General features: G+C 33.5%; 2 protein-coding genes across 3 annotated transcripts; one reads left to right on the forward strand and one right to left on the reverse strand.

Moving 5' to 3' along the window:
• Positions 1 to 506: 506 nt before the first annotated feature.
• On the reverse strand, positions 507 to 5287 carry LOC115234911 (transmembrane protein 135-like). Its single transcript, XM_029806304.1, is given in 9 exon segments — positions 507 to 670; positions 808 to 994; positions 1101 to 1227; positions 1352 to 1519; positions 1600 to 1852; positions 1936 to 2082; positions 2123 to 2257; positions 2562 to 2692; positions 4480 to 5287. Coding segments are annotated over 9 exon segments (1410 nt in total). The 5' UTR covers positions 4627 to 5287; the 3' UTR covers positions 507 to 555.
• A 2520-nt stretch (positions 5288 to 7807) lies between these two features.
• LOC115234910 (pyrroline-5-carboxylate reductase) lies at positions 7808 to 13998 on the forward strand. Of its 2 annotated transcripts, XM_029806302.1 has the most exons (8): positions 7808 to 8073; positions 8951 to 9172; positions 11045 to 11182; positions 11463 to 11533; positions 12394 to 12570; positions 12866 to 13078; positions 13313 to 13478; positions 13558 to 13998. In XM_029806302.1, exons 2-8 carry the CDS (start codon positions 9088 to 9090, stop codon positions 13680 to 13682), a joined length of 975 nt encoding a protein of 324 aa, XP_029662162.1. In that variant the 5' UTR covers positions 7808 to 8073; positions 8951 to 9087; the 3' UTR covers positions 13683 to 13998. The 2 variants fall into 2 exon arrangements, with proteins under 2 accessions (XP_029662162.1, XP_029662163.1); XM_029806303.1 differs by lacking the exons at positions 7808 to 8073; positions 8951 to 9172 and adding an exon at positions 10727 to 10893.
• The last annotated feature ends 2005 nt before the right edge of the window (positions 13999 to 16003 follow it).

A 16003-nucleotide genomic window follows, 5' to 3' on the forward strand; every position in this document is an offset into this window, starting at 1 on the left:
GTTTTATAATATATTGCAGAAATGTGGAGAAAGTTTCTCTCGCTATGCATTCGAACACATTTACTATTGGCATAGTTATATATAGTCACACACACATTCACGCATAAATATATCATTCACTTATTTTCTCCTGTATGTGACTTATATATATATATATAAAATTACCACATACACTATACATTTAAATATATTAAGTTACATAGTTGTTCTTTTTTCTCTAAATATAAAAGTATTAAGTTTCTTTAGTATCACAACATTCAAGCACCATTACTTTAAATTAGGTATAAAAAAAGAAATGTATTGTTTTTTTAAATTATCGTGCTAAGATATACATTTCTTCATATTTCACAACTTATCATAACAGAATTAGATTTTTATACACACATAATTAAATGTAAATTCAAATAATGCATATTCATATAATGCGGTATGTATATATATGTACCTGCATTTCTCTCTCTCTCTATTGTCTTTGGTTCTGAAAAATTACGTTTTCGAGGAGATGTATATGTATATGTACATATATTGTTATTTTTGACATTTGTGCTCGGCATTTTAGAAAGAATAATTTATTTGATCTGTTGTCTTTGTTTTTCTGAGCACTTCTTGCAAATTTTTGTTGGTTTCTAAGCCGAACATATTTAAGGGCAGCCGAGACATCGCCGCTATTCTAGAATCAACATACGAAATGAGAACGATAGGTCAGAGAAAATGGATTCTGAATAAAATAGTATACAATTGTATATGTATAACATATGACAATATAAAAATTCCCTCTCTTACAATTGTACCACACGAGAGACTTACCTTCCACCAGACACATTATAAAGGAATCTCCAATAAGATGATCTTAAATTTTGTGGTTCTATTATAGCTGTATGAAAGAGAGTGGCCGTGCTAAAGCAATATAAAAAGATCACGAACCATTTTATTTCTGGTACTTTTTCATTTTCTGCTGCATCATTCCATAATAGCTAAAGCAAAGTAAAGTGATGTTACAAATGGCTAATCATGAATTGATATTGATGGAAATTGTGTATAATGAAAGTAGTAGGAATGGTAGTAGTAGTAATAATGATAATGATAATAATAATAATAATAATAATAATGATAATAATGATAATAGTAATACATAAATAATGTAATGCGAACCTTGATTAAGTCCAGCGGAATAGCATAAGTGCGTGAATCTTTATGGAAGATTCTTCTCAATAAGCATGACATCAGCTATGTACAAAGAAAAGAAAAAAGCGAAAATAATTACTCGTGAAAGATATTTGTTAGAATTTGTTACTAATATTATTTGATATTTTCCATGTGTTACATAGAAGTACATCAGAAAAAAACATACCCTATAAAGGCCGGCAAATCCTCCAAGGAATACAGCCAGATTTAGATTTCCTCTTTGAAAAATGATCATTTTTAATAACTTTGGCTTTTGAAGTAATTTTTTAAATTGAAAGATTAATTTAAGCGCTATTTGGCCGCAAACAATGTAACTGAAGATTCTTGCACTATCCTTTGAACAGCAAGATATAAAAAATAAATTTCGGGGTGTGTATATCTACTTTAAAAATATTTCCATATTGTTAGTCTTACCATTAAAATGTAGTGCGCGCAGCTATAAGGATGTGGACATGAGGCATGTTTACTCTGCGCTTTTAAGGTATTAATGATATATTTGTATGCCTCAAAAGATTTTTGTAGAACATTAAATCTAGAATTTTGAAAGCTTCTTTGTATATTTCTATCGTTCTCTGCGCTGCCAATTTCGGTATTTTTGGAGGACGTTTCAAAATATAAATTTCTTCTTGTAAAACATTCAGCCTCTTCATACCGCCCAACAATTATCCTATTTTTTAAACACATATATAAAGTATGCTATAGAAAAACGATATAAATGTATACAAATGGATAAAATATAAATCTCGATACCTAAGTATTTTATGTATTTGATCCTGCTTATTCATTTTTGAACGGAAAAAATATAGTAACACAGCTACGCTTACAGCAAAAATATAGACCTCTCCTTTTGGAATAGGCGAAAAATATCCTCTCCACACACCCATTTTAGGGAAATTAATGTTGAAAATATGCATTTGTTATCTGATTGTCGCAACGTCTACTTACAATATTTGATACATAGAGACACAATAATGTACGCCTAGAAGATCTTTCTATCACAATGGCAGATAAGCTAGATAAAAAGGATGGAAGGAAAGATACAGTCGGCAAATAGAAACGTCCCAATATTCGTCTGAAACAATTATCATATATCATATATTTTTCATTATTGTCCATATGTTAAATGCGTGTGTATATGTGTGTGTGGACTGTATAAATTAGATATATTAATTTCTATTTAATATACTTTATTATTATTATATACTATTATTATTATTAATCTATGCTATAACTTATAAAAGATTACAAAGTGTACCCCTTTATTAAACATAAACGAGACATTCTGCATACATTAAATTGAACTTTTTGACACACACACAGACATTTTAAAAATTCATTAAACAGTATGTGTAATGTATATTTAATATTTTTCTCACCTTAACAAACAAATAAACAATGAATAAGAAAAACCACTCCATGAAAGAAATGCTGTAGATTGAAGAATACCTAATATAGTTTTCTTAATGTCTCTTTTTGATGGTACCTTTCTTTTCATTAAAAATGCAATCTGAAATGGCAAAAATAAAAGTCAGTATCAAAAGAGAGTAAAAATTTAATAAATATTTTAAACTAAAATTTGTATTTATATTTTATCACACAAGTTGCACATTGCAATAAAGAAGGGAAAAGATTGTCTCTGATATAAAAATATATCGATAAAAAAAAAAAAAAAAATAATAATAATAATAATAAAAGTGTTAAAGGAAAGAAGCGCGGGATTATTCGTTCATAAATATTCGATAACCTAATCTACATATTGTTATTTTTCCTGAAAATGTTAAAATAAAAAAAGCAACGTTCAAACAGACAGCCAAGTCTGTCGCCCGCGCGATAATAAAATTTACAAAATTAATTTGTTTATAAATTTATCTACAAATTTTGTAACAGATACCAGTATAGAAATTTTACAGAATCTGCCAATACAGGAGGAGTACATATACTATGACTATAGAGAAGATTTTGCTTAATGAATAATTATAATTATCGCTTATCATCGCTAATGATAAAGCGCCATTAATCCGCATAGACAAGCCTTATCGTAAACTTGCATGTAACGTTGTTATAATAGTTGCTTTCCATTTACATCAAAACTCAGATAATTCTCACTTGCGTTCTCTCTCGCTCGCACGTAGCATACATTCGAGTGAGAGAGAACGCAAGTGAGAATTATCTGAGTTTTGATGTAAATGGAAAGCAACAAATATAATGCTGTTGTAAGAATAAAAGTTATACAAAAACGATGCTCGACAAATACTCGGTAAATTGATACTGATAATGAGTGCAATGCAAATATCCAATATTTAATAGTAATGATCAATTAATAACGCGAAGAAAAACAAATGACACATAGGTAAAGTTGCATATTGCCCGTTATGAATAATTTAGTTTCTTTGGCATGTCAAATGTTGTATAATTGTTTACAAAAATTATATAAGACAAATAAAATCTCATAAATCTCTTTCAGATAATACATATGAAATGAAAGATGTATAGCATATTTAATTACAATATTGAGAATTCAAAGAAACAAGGAGAAAAAGAAGTTTTCGTTGTTCTATAGAGTTGTGAATCTCTCATATTCAATCTCTCATTTAGTATTAAAAGTGATTGTGACAATTGATCCTTTGGTTTGACCGACGAAAATTCATGTTAAATAACAAACAATCGCGCTTAAAATATCATATCACGTTGTGACGGCCACATACAGCTTAAATGCGTCGAATATAGGACGTGCGTATATTATTATATAACGTGCGCGAAATTCGCGCATTCAGAACGCACATATGTCTGCGTACATCTGCACTGTAAGCTCATTATCACTCGTCGGACATTCCCCCATGCCCCATGCCTCGGTGCACGCGCATCAATGGGAGTGTAAGCGCACTTGACATTACAATGTCTCGTCCCATTGTCAGTGCACCTGCTTAAAGAAATGGTCCCACAAAACAGGCATAAATATGTTAATAATGAAAGAATATAAGTGAAATATGCATCTTTGTATACTCATGTCCGTTAAAGAGAATACATGCATGCGTGTGCGGATGTACATTACATATATAAAATATAAAATGTTCGACTGTATGTACATATACATATGTGTAAATATTCGAACGTAATGCAAATCGTTGAATATAATTATTCAACTATTAATTAATGCGCAAACGGAACAAAAACAAATAAAGAATAATTTATAATTGTTTAAGTATATATAAAGATATACGCACACATGATATTCTGATGTAATAAGAATAAAATAACAATGAAATACGGTGATGCATTTACACTTGCACGTACTATGTAAACAGTAGTGTATATCTTGAAGGATTCCTGTATAGAGTGCAAACCGAGACCAGTGCTCGCGCTAACGCAGGAGTCCGTCCATGGGTGAGCGTAATCCATGCAGGTCGTGTCAATCGATAATTTGCTGAGTCGCGCGGGCATCGTCACTCGTCACTCGTCGCTGCGATCGGCAGCAGCGACAATGACAATAACACAATGACAATGACGGAATAATATATATAACTCGCCACGTGAAGCGACAATTATCGGCGGTGCGTCGAGTGGTACATTTATAAAAAACGTGATCTCTCTCTCTCTCTCTCTGCTTTCCGTATAGCACCCTGTAGCAAGTCGCACCCGTATGCTAGCTAGCTCAAGTGTCACAATCAAAAGATCAAGAGACGTTGTGTTTTGCGTCAAGTCATGTGCAGCAAGCAACAAGATCAGATTCGATACGAGTTTCTAATAGCAAATCGCATCTTGTTATTGTCCTATTTGTCGACACGAAGAGATATGAGCAGGTGTGTTCACCACGTTGATTCGATCTTATCCTATTGTCAACGAGACCGAAAAAAAAACGAGGGAGAGAGAAGGGGCAAAAGACAGAAAGAAACGAAAAAAAAAAAAAAAAAAAAAAAAGACACGCTTTCACAACGCTTCACAATAGCACAAGTCAGCACAGGCTGAGATTCTCGGACGAACTTTGGCGAATACAAAGTCGATATGCACTGCAAGGTCACGCAAAGTAGAACGATCATAAACGGCTATTCGATACTCGCTTCCATGTTGAACGACCGTCAACGACTGACGGATGACGGTTGACGGCTGACCGGCTGACGGCCGACCATAGACTATAGACTCATAGTATATCTAGATCGAGCGTTCGCCTTTATTTATTTAAGGAGTAGCGGTAAGTGCCGGTCTACAATAGGTGATTAAGGCCCTAAGCCTTAAGAAATTGACTAATCACAGTCGAGTATTCTCCTCATACTTGACTATGATTGGTCAATTTCTTAAAGCTTAAAACTTAAATCACCTATTGTAGACCGGCACTAAAGATGCACGTAGAAAAGGATACACTCTGTTCTGTACTCCTTGCGTTCTCTCTCGCTCACAGGTAGCATAGCGTACTCTTCCGCCATAGACATAGTATATCTAGACCAAGCGTTTGCCTTTATATTTAAAGAGTGGGGTGAAGATGCACGTAGAAAAGGACATACTCTGTTTCGTGCCCCTTGCGTTTTCTCTCGCTCGCATGTAGCATAGCGTACTCTTTCGCTATGCTACATGCGAGTGAGAGAGAACGCAAGTAGCATGGAACCATAGACATAGTATATCTAGACCGAGCATTTGCCTTTATTTAAGGAGTGGGGGCCGATGCCCACGTAGAAAAGGACATACTCTGTTTCGTGCCCCTTGCGTTCTCTCTCGCTCGCACGTAGCATGACGAAAGAGAGCGCTATGCTCTGTGCGAGCGAGAGAGAACACAAGGGGCACGAAACAGAGTATGTCCTTTTCTACGTGCACCTCGGCACCCACTCCTCAACACTCGGTCTAGATATACTATGTCTATGCATGGAACAGAGTATATCCTTTTCTATGTGCACCTTGGCACCGACGAGATATCATTAAAGATCGGTGGTCTTATGGGATTTAGTGTAACTGGAAAAAAAAACTCGCTACTTGGCCCTCACTCCTCAACACTCGGTCTATATATATACTATGTCTATGTCTTCCGCTATGTTACATGCGAGCGAGAGAGAACGCAAGGAGCACGGAACAGAGTATGTCCTTTTCTACGTGCACCTTGGCCCCCACTTCTCAACACTCAGTCTAGATATACCATAGACATAGTATATCTAGACCGAGTGTTGAGGAGTGGGAGCCGAGGTGCACGTAGAAAAGGACATACTCTGTTTCGTGCCCCTTGCGTTCTCTCTCGCTCGCACGTAGCACGACGAAAGAGAGCGCTATGCTATGTGGGAGCGAGAGAGAACGCAAGGGGCACGAAACAGAGTATGTCCTTTTCTACGTGCATCTTTACCCCCACTCCTTAAATAAAGGCAAACGCTCGGTCTAGATATACTATGTCTATGAGATATACTATGGTCTAGTTTACACAGATATACTTTAATATGTACTAAGTACTACATTGGCCAATCATAGTCATTCCCTTAAAGAATGGAACGGCTGTGATTGGACAGTATAGTATTTAGTACGTATTAAAGTATATCGGTGTAAACTAGGACACTGTTCTAATATGTACAGAATGTGTGTGCAATGCTACATTTACCGAAGCAGATGCTCTGTGTAGGAAAAGTCCATAACGACTCGTTTATTGTCCCGATATCGATCTTTTTCGACTCGAAAATTTTGAACTTCTCTCAAAAAAGAAATATCGTGTATACGTGGGCACGGTTCATCTCAAAAAAATGTTGGCATCAATCTACAACTTAGGGCCAATTTCACCAAGTCCGGTTAGATGAACCGACGGTTAAAATTAGCAGGGTTCCAACTGAAATGATATGAATACTTGGTTTTCCTTCACCTCTATTTTCTGGTGGCCACTCTGCTAATTTTAACCGTCGGTTCATTTAACCGGACTTGGTGAAATTGGCCCTTAATAACACGAGTTAGCCAAAGATAGTAGCACGAAGAAACAGAGGTATCTGGTTTGACCTGCCTATCCGATTTTATTACCCTATTTTCCCCTATATCCGGATAAAAACATACATTAAAACTAGAATTGTAACGAATATTAGGTAACTATTCGGTATTCTGCCTATTTGGCAACGTTTTTACTATTCGGCCGAACACCGAATATTAGTCTACTATTTGGTCGAATACCGAATAGTTTTAAATGTAAAACTGGAAGGAAATAGTGTAGCTAATAGACTGTTATCATCTCAGCCGCTGATGCATAATTTTAACATGCTCGAGTGTCTAATTTGTTTATTTATATATCTAATAAAATAAAATTAAATAAAAAACATTTATTGTTACATAATATATTTATGCAGGGAGGCGTGGTTGGGAGTGCCGCGCGCTCGCTGCATTGTTTTCGAATAGTCTATGTGGAGCCGTTGGCGCTAAAACCGTGCCTAATATTCGCCAAATATTCAGTTATTCGGCACATGACCTTGTCTAATATTCGGTATTCGGTATTCGGACGAATGTACTATTCGTTGCATCTCTAATTAAAACATATATGTGATGCATAGAATTATATGTAAATAGAATTTTGTGTGTCTTGAATTTTGTCGCGATTTATAGATCATCTAAAGGGAGGCCTTAATTATCTATTCGAAACCATGATATCGAACGGTACGGTAGAGAGGGATCGGTGATTGTGTTTGAGTTTTAATTGGGTACACAATAGGAAAATTTCCGTAGCAGATAGGCTACGATTAAACATATATAAGGATGTCCAAAAGTATCGTCGATACGCGTAGTAATGAGATCATCGTCAACGGAAAAAGGTATCGTCGATTACACTGCATCGATTACGATCGAAGGAGTAACATGTGACTGTTGCGTCAGTCAATCCATATCGACGACATCATCTACATACATTTCATCGATATTTCGTTCGATGTATAGCGAAAACATGTAAGTGTTTCAGTCTCATACTATCCGGTATTTATAGTCTGTTCTTATATTTAAGATTGTCTTAAGATCTCATTTAACCAATGAAATGGCATAGCATCGCATAGCATCGCATAGCACTTTAAGACCGTACTTGAAATGATCTTAAATATAAGAATGGACTATGAATCAGTATGTATAATTAATTATGTAATTAATCAACGAGAAGTCCACGCGTTTGATTTACTGTTGGTAAGATGTAATAGAGAATCTTGCGACGAGCCCACGCGAATTTGCTGCAGAATTGTAGTCGAACTCTGTAATTGAATTCGCGGAATGCACAATTTTATTTCAATTTTTATCAACATATGAGAAGAGAGAAGATTTAAAACAAACTGGACTTTGATATTTCATTTAGTTATCGAGATATTCGGCCTGTTACATTTGAACTTTAACACCCTGTATAGTATTAGTATTTTGTATTAATAATAATATTATATATTATAGTAGTAAAATCAGTAATATAAATAATTACATAATAACATTTTTAGCGCGTATTTATATGAGAGAAGGTTAGAAAGTAAAGAAGAGGGAGGGAAGGTTCCTATAATTATAATTATCAACCTTGTGCTGTGCATGTAGTGAGATGATTACATGCAATATGAAACAATATTGCACGTAATCTTAGCGGTCAAGATCTAAACTTTATGTCATGTTAGCCAAGAATATTATCTCACTATCAGTTAATATAAATAGACATATAATGTATATTTCATTGATACATTATTGCACGTCGATTTAAAATACTAAATAAGTTTAAAAGACTAATATAGCGGGAGGTTCACACATCACGTATAAAGTAAATTCACGCAAAATATCTCACTTTTTTATTTCTTTTCAGAATCTGTACATATATAGTTTCGGATTTTACGAAAAAACTATTAAATCAACGGAGATTTTTAAAACTTTATTACACATTGCACATCTAATGTGTAAAGCTTGTTGTAATTTATACATTACGTTAATCGCGATGCAATCATGAAGATGAGCGTCGGTCTGAAGACAATGGCTTTCGTGAAAATAAATCGCCGTGTTCGGCGAATTTTAAACATACGCAAGTACGGTGAGTATAATATCTGTCATGTGTGTGTGTGTGTGTGTATGTATGTGCGAATATATGTACATTAATATGTATATATATGTATATAATTATTTAATATTTTTTTAAAACTCTACTACATTACATATATGAGTGAGAAAGAAAATCAATCGATCTTTTTAAAAATATGTTGAATTTGTTTTATCAGTTGATAAAACATTAGCACAAGCGCAAAGATTAATCCAATCAATAGTTCAGAGAATCAAAATAAGCTATAATGTAATGTGCGCGACATGATTTTACAAATTTTACCAATATGCAATATATATAATTTTTCCTGCTTTTTTCCACCATTTTTGGTTTCATGACTTTGTCTTATGTCTTGTTTTTGTGACCCGTATGTGATTTCTGATAATCGACCTATCAGAAATTCAAAAATTAATCGATTGAGAAATTTGAATTTGATTTCAAAATTTAAATTGGATTTACAAATTAACTAAACTTACCGCATTAATCTTTTTCTCTCATTTTTTTTTGTTTTTTAACCTCTGTTTATGACCATTTTTACGACCGTTGTTTTTATGATCGTATCGACCGTGTCAACATTAGTCATCATTATATTGTAAATGTAAACCATCGACGATATACGTGCGGCGATGGCGATTGGATGCTGTCTATTTAATTATACAGTTTCTACGTGGGTCTTATTGTTAATCTTTTTTCGAATTGTTGATTTTAGTTTAAGATTTGACTGCAACTGCAAATGTGGTGCATGTCGGGTTTTAAAATACTAATTTGATCTCTATATATTTATACCTATGCTGAAGATGGACCAAAAACTGAAACGTACATTTTTAAATGCGCATTGGTTAATTGAATTTAACAATAATAAATTTGCGCCCCGATACCCGCGCCTGGGCTTTTATCTGCCAGTTTTTCTAATTGTTCTTACCTTGAGCTTATTGCTATCATTATTGAATATATATAATGTTATTTTATAAATTAAAACAAATGTACGACAAAAATACATTCAACATTTAAATGTGGTTTATATATAGTCATAATGGAAAATGTAACAAAGAATATGTGCATTAACTTGTAAAATCGTAATCCTAAAATCATTCTGTACGTGGCCTATTTTGATTGCATGTTGTTATCGTGATTGACAATGCAATAATATCCGTTTAGTTAAAACATCCGTTAAAGTGACCACAAACTTATGAATAGTACAGCCGCGGAGAGACAAGTTGATTTAATACTTGTTCGTTATTTTACGATGAAACGGACAGAAATTACATATTCCAGCAAACTGTACCACAAATGTGCAATCGAATGAGTTCGGTGGTTGAAAGAGGGGTCAACCGGACGGTCGGTTGCGCGTTTTCCAGCTGATTGACGTTATATACATAACGCACGAGATTATTGTTATCTCTCGCATGAGATTACATAAAAGTAAAAAGTATCTTTGCTGTAAAAAACAACGGGAGATGAAGCGCGGAAGATGTAGAAAGAGATACGAGACATGAATATTGCGTTTTCGAATAAGAGACCGCTCTTGCCAGCATGAAAATCTATAAATTTCAGTCGGCGTCTTATCGCGCGCGCGCGCGCGCGCGCTCGTATCGGCATAAAATACTAAATTTATAAATACGCATTGCAACTAGCTCGTTGTATGGAAACGATTCAAAGCAGAGATAGTTTAATCGTTCGTACACAATGGAGCGAAAGGCGTGAAACTTATTATTGTTAGACTTTTTGATTATTGTTATAAGAATAATTTCCGCGTGCGCTAATTAAATCGCATCCGAATATTCTCTTTTATCGTTGTTGTTTTGTTGCTTCAGCTCTCTAGTGCATATTGCAGAATGTGAGAGCAATAATTTTTTTTCATCACAGTGAGCGATCAACTTCTCGCGGATGGCGAAGTGAAGAAGCAAAGGATACCGTTAAACATCAATACCAACATGCTGAAAATCGGCTTTCTCGGCGGAGGAAAAATGGCTCAGGCCCTCGCCAGAGGTTTCATACGAGCAGGTAAATAATTTTTCTCTATAAAATATAAAAATATAGCTGTATACTATATTTTAACGATACATAACTTTTTTTCTTAATGTATACGTTTTAATATTTTTTAATAATGTATGGACTATAGATATAAATCAATTACATACACACACGCGCACTCACATATATATGTATATAAAATTAAAATAGTTGAATGTATACATATAAATTTAGTCGACAAAAATTGATTGAAAATATCTCGAATGTGTTTTTCGCATCTTTTCACGAGATTTCTTTTTTTATTTTACAGGTTTAAGCAAAGGCGAGATGATGCTGGCCAGTTGCCTTCCAAATGATATTGGAAGCATTGAGACATTTAAAGTGAGATCATAGTTTATTCTATCTTTATATAATGTGTGAAGATCGATAATAAATCGACGAGCATTTCTTTTGTTTATAATACAATGTTCGATAAGAAAATATCACAGATGATAAGACTCGCAATACACGTTGTGATGAATCGGCAGTCTGTCCGTAAGTTCTTTGTGAGATATCAAAAACATTTAACAAAGAAAAGAAGAGAATGCTCGCGCTTTATATTGTTGATTTTATTCTGAAATTTTCAAGATTTAGTAGATAAATTCAGTCAGAGATGTAATAATGAAGGAAAAAAGATGTAATTAATATATAATATTTATACGTACATACATATATTTGCACATTTTAGCCAGTACAATGCGATTAAAAGTACCTATTATAAGAAGCTGCTATAAAGAAAAAAAACGATAGTCATTTTGTGTTCTTATTCATTAAAAGGGAGCAATTAAGATATATATACATATATTAAACCCCATTCCGAAATAAGCCGGATAGAGTTTATAATATTCAACTGTTGCACATTTATCTGTAATCATTTATCAATCGTGTACAATTTATTCGTAATTGATTTTTTCATAATTTGATATTTATATATTATCGCAAAATGTACACGAAGAGTTTTAGGGTAATATCATCGCGCCTGATTCTAAATTCTACTAGATTCCATTTTTATGAATTTTATATACGAAATTTATACTTTTATCATATGAAAAAAGCATGAAAGACAATAAAGTTTCGTGTGTTATATATATACATACATACATACATACATATGGCGTGCGCATACACAGAAACGCGCGCAGACGTTATATATATATATATTAAATGTACCAAACCTGTATCTAATTAATTAACATTTTTAGGAAATGGGATCAAATACTGTTTTCGCTAATGCTCCAGTCATAGATTACGGTGATGTGCTGATCTTATCGGTGAAGCCACAAATTGTACCGAAAATTCTGCCAGCGTTGAAGATGCACGACAATAAGAAATTACTCATCTCTATCGCCATGGGTATCTCCTTGACCTCATTAGAAAAGGTAAAATATCTTTATTGTAATAAATTTATTATTATAATAGTTAATAACGGTAATTGGGTTAAATCTAAAAAAAAGGAACAGGGGAAAGAGCTCCAATACGTTTTTTTAAAAATATTTTTATGTTTTCCATCGCAGCTTTTACGATTAGTTTATATTATTGGCCCCTTCCTCTCTAAATTTTTTACACTTTTTTTTAAAATAAGAATTTATTGATGTCCTATGATGATTTATTGCGTGCAAACTAGTCGTAATAAAAAAAATGTAACAACATATTTGAGGAAAGATATATGTTCAGGCGCTGCCAAAAGACACACCCGTGATAAGAGTAATGCCAAATACACCGGCATTAGTGGGTTGCGGAGCCACGGTGTTTGCGCGTGGCAAGCATGCGAGCGATAAGGATGCCGAGGTCACGGAGAAATTATTTTCCGCCGTAGGCATTTGCGAAGAAGTCCCGGAAAATTTCATCGATCCTGTCACTGCCTTGGCCGGTTCCGGTCCTGCTTATGTTAGTAAGCTTTCCGTTAATTCGTTCGGTGAATATAATTTTCAAACGCGTGTGTAAGAAAATAATCTATGTAAGAAAATTAATTTACCCTTTTTATTTTTTTGTTTCTCATCGCTATCCTTGCAATTAGTGTGTATTATTGGTTCCCCCCTTGCGTCTCTTTGGATTTTTTCCCCAAGCATCTTTCTTGTAAAATTATTACAATATTTAACGGGGAAAAAAAATTTCTTCCAGGTATATATGATAATCGAAGCTATGGCTGATGGTGGTGTGAAAATGGGGCTTACCAGATCCATCGCATATAAACTCGCCGCGCAAACTGTTTTAGGCGCCGGTACTATGGTCCGTGAGACAAATATTCATCCAGGACAGCTTAAGGATGACGTAACTTCACCAGCAGGTCAGAATTTGTAAATATGCAATGTGATGTATCTCCTATTTCTTAATCAATATTTACACTTTTTTCAACTTTTTTATAGGATCCACTATAACTGGTATTCATCATTTAGAAAAGCACGGTTTAAGGTCGGCACTAATCGATGCCATAGAGGCGGCAACGCTTCGATGTAGAGAAGTTAGTTTACAGACAAAAAAAGATTATTAATAGCAACAAAGATTGTTGTTACATATAATAATAATTGTGTATCAATGACATGCATTTTAAAGGATTAAATATGTAAACGTGGATTGATATATATATATATATATATATATTGGGTCCAAATATAAGGGTGGAGCATTTAAAGTCTTACAAGCTATTATCTCTGAAAGTACACATTATAGCAAAAAATGTTTTAGACAAAAGTTATTCGATTTGAATGGGGACATAAGAAGATGCCATTTATTTGACCTTGGATAGTCGTTTGAAGGTCACGTGAAGGTCACCTTTAATTTTTTAAATGGAAACCCTCATTTTCCATTACATATTCTTGTAACTTACCTTGAGAGCTTTTCAAAATACTACAAAAAAAATATTTTTTCATTAAGTATTTTTCGAGTTATTTTATATCTTAATGTAACATATTTTGATATAAAAAATAAAAAATTTAATTTTTGATAATTTTATCGTAATACTTTTATGTACAAAATAATGAGACAAATTGATTGGTATAAAAAAACTAATTGTTTTTAAGAAAAAGTATATAATTATATTTGCAATGTATTTTGTTTAAGCAATTATTTGTTTTTTTTTTTACATCAATTGATTCAAGATCAAACTAATGGCATCTTCTTATGTCCCCCTTCGAGTCAAATAACTTTTGTCTGAAACATTTTTTGCTATAATGTGTACTTTCAGAGATAATAGCTTATAATACTTTAAATGTCCTACCTGTATATAGCTTTAATATATGTAGCACAGATAGCTTTTGGAAGCAACCATTGTGCTAACAATAAAATTCAGTTTGAACCATTTAATTTGATATATATTTGTTACGGTCTATCTATACGCCCACAAGTGTGCGCACGTGTGTAAAAATTATGTTAAATTATTGTGTGTGGTAGCAGAATAAAATACTATTACTATCCATAATAAAAAAACACTCTGTTAGCCTCTCAAAAAATTTTTTGTTCTCTTACTATGAATAGAAACAAAATTGTGTAAATAATTATCTCTATAACACAGCTAACAGATAATTTTTTAATCGTTTGGACATAATTTTTACACGAAATAAGATATATATAGATCTGGGAATATTAAATATTATAATGATAGATTTATAACATAATAAACATCTATATAATGATGTCTACAAAATATAAAAAGTAAAGTTTATTGATATTTATAAATCTAATAATGTATTTAAATTTATTAACTAATTCTTGTTGGCTATTTTTAATAGCTTTTCAGCTTTATATGGTAATTTTTATTGGCAATTTTTAATAATTGATTTATTAGGTATTTTTTAACTAATATAAATTACACACCGAAACAAGACTGATGTTTAGAAATGATCAAAAAAATGTGTATAAGAAAGAATTTGTGTGTATCCTTATCTATTTAAAAAAATTGTGTATAATTTTAATTTAATAAAAATAATTTCTAATTGTGTATGTTGTTTATTATACCTTGTAAAAAAAAGTGTTTGGCTACATGTATTAGTATATTATATGCATTGCATTGCTTATATTTGTTATAAACATATCTAATTTAATACAAAAAAGTATATATATATACTTTTGTATTAATATATACATATATATACTTGTATCATACATCAATGGATTGTTCTTTTTTACTTGCGTGCTTAAGGGTCGGCAGGAGTGACGGCCAAACTCCGAATTGATATTGGAGACCTCGCGCGGTGACAATGCGAAACTCCGACTTCAGGATTACCATTCGTAATTCACGGCTTCCCGCGAGAGGTCTCTACTGTCTCTCCTGCCGACCCTTAATATACTCGCGCAAATTGGCAGCGTTCTCTTTCGCTATGCTACGTGCGAGCAAGAGAGAACGCAAAAGGGGCAACGAAACCTAATAGCGTTTTCGAATGTAGCAGGTTTAATCGCTCTGAAAGCGATTAATGATGTCATTGCATCGTCTCTGCCAATAAAAGGCTTGAATTCATAGTAAAATATAGTGATTAATTGAACCGGGTTGAGTTAACCCATTCGTCCGAAAACGCTACTAGTCTGATACGGGCTTAAGGTTATATATAAAGGGTTAAGGGCCACCGCACAAGCTTTTCCGTAAAGCCCGTTCTACATTGATCGCATGTCGCCAGTCGCAAGCAAATCGACCAATCACAATCGATTATTCCGTCGAATATTCGACTGTGATTGGTCGATTTGCTTGCAACTGGCGACATGCGATCAATGTAGAACGGGCTTTACGGAAAAGCTTGTGCGGTGGCCCTTAACCCTTTATATATAACCTTAAGCCCGTATCAGACTAGGTATTGAAGATTGAAATTTGACCAATCAGGA

The sequence above is a fragment of the Formica exsecta genome, unplaced genomic scaffold (genome assembly GCF_003651465.1).
Source record: "Formica exsecta isolate Colony F162 unplaced genomic scaffold, ASM365146v1 scaffold21, whole genome shotgun sequence".
Taxonomy (NCBI): Eukaryota; Metazoa; Arthropoda; class Insecta; order Hymenoptera; family Formicidae; genus Formica; species Formica exsecta.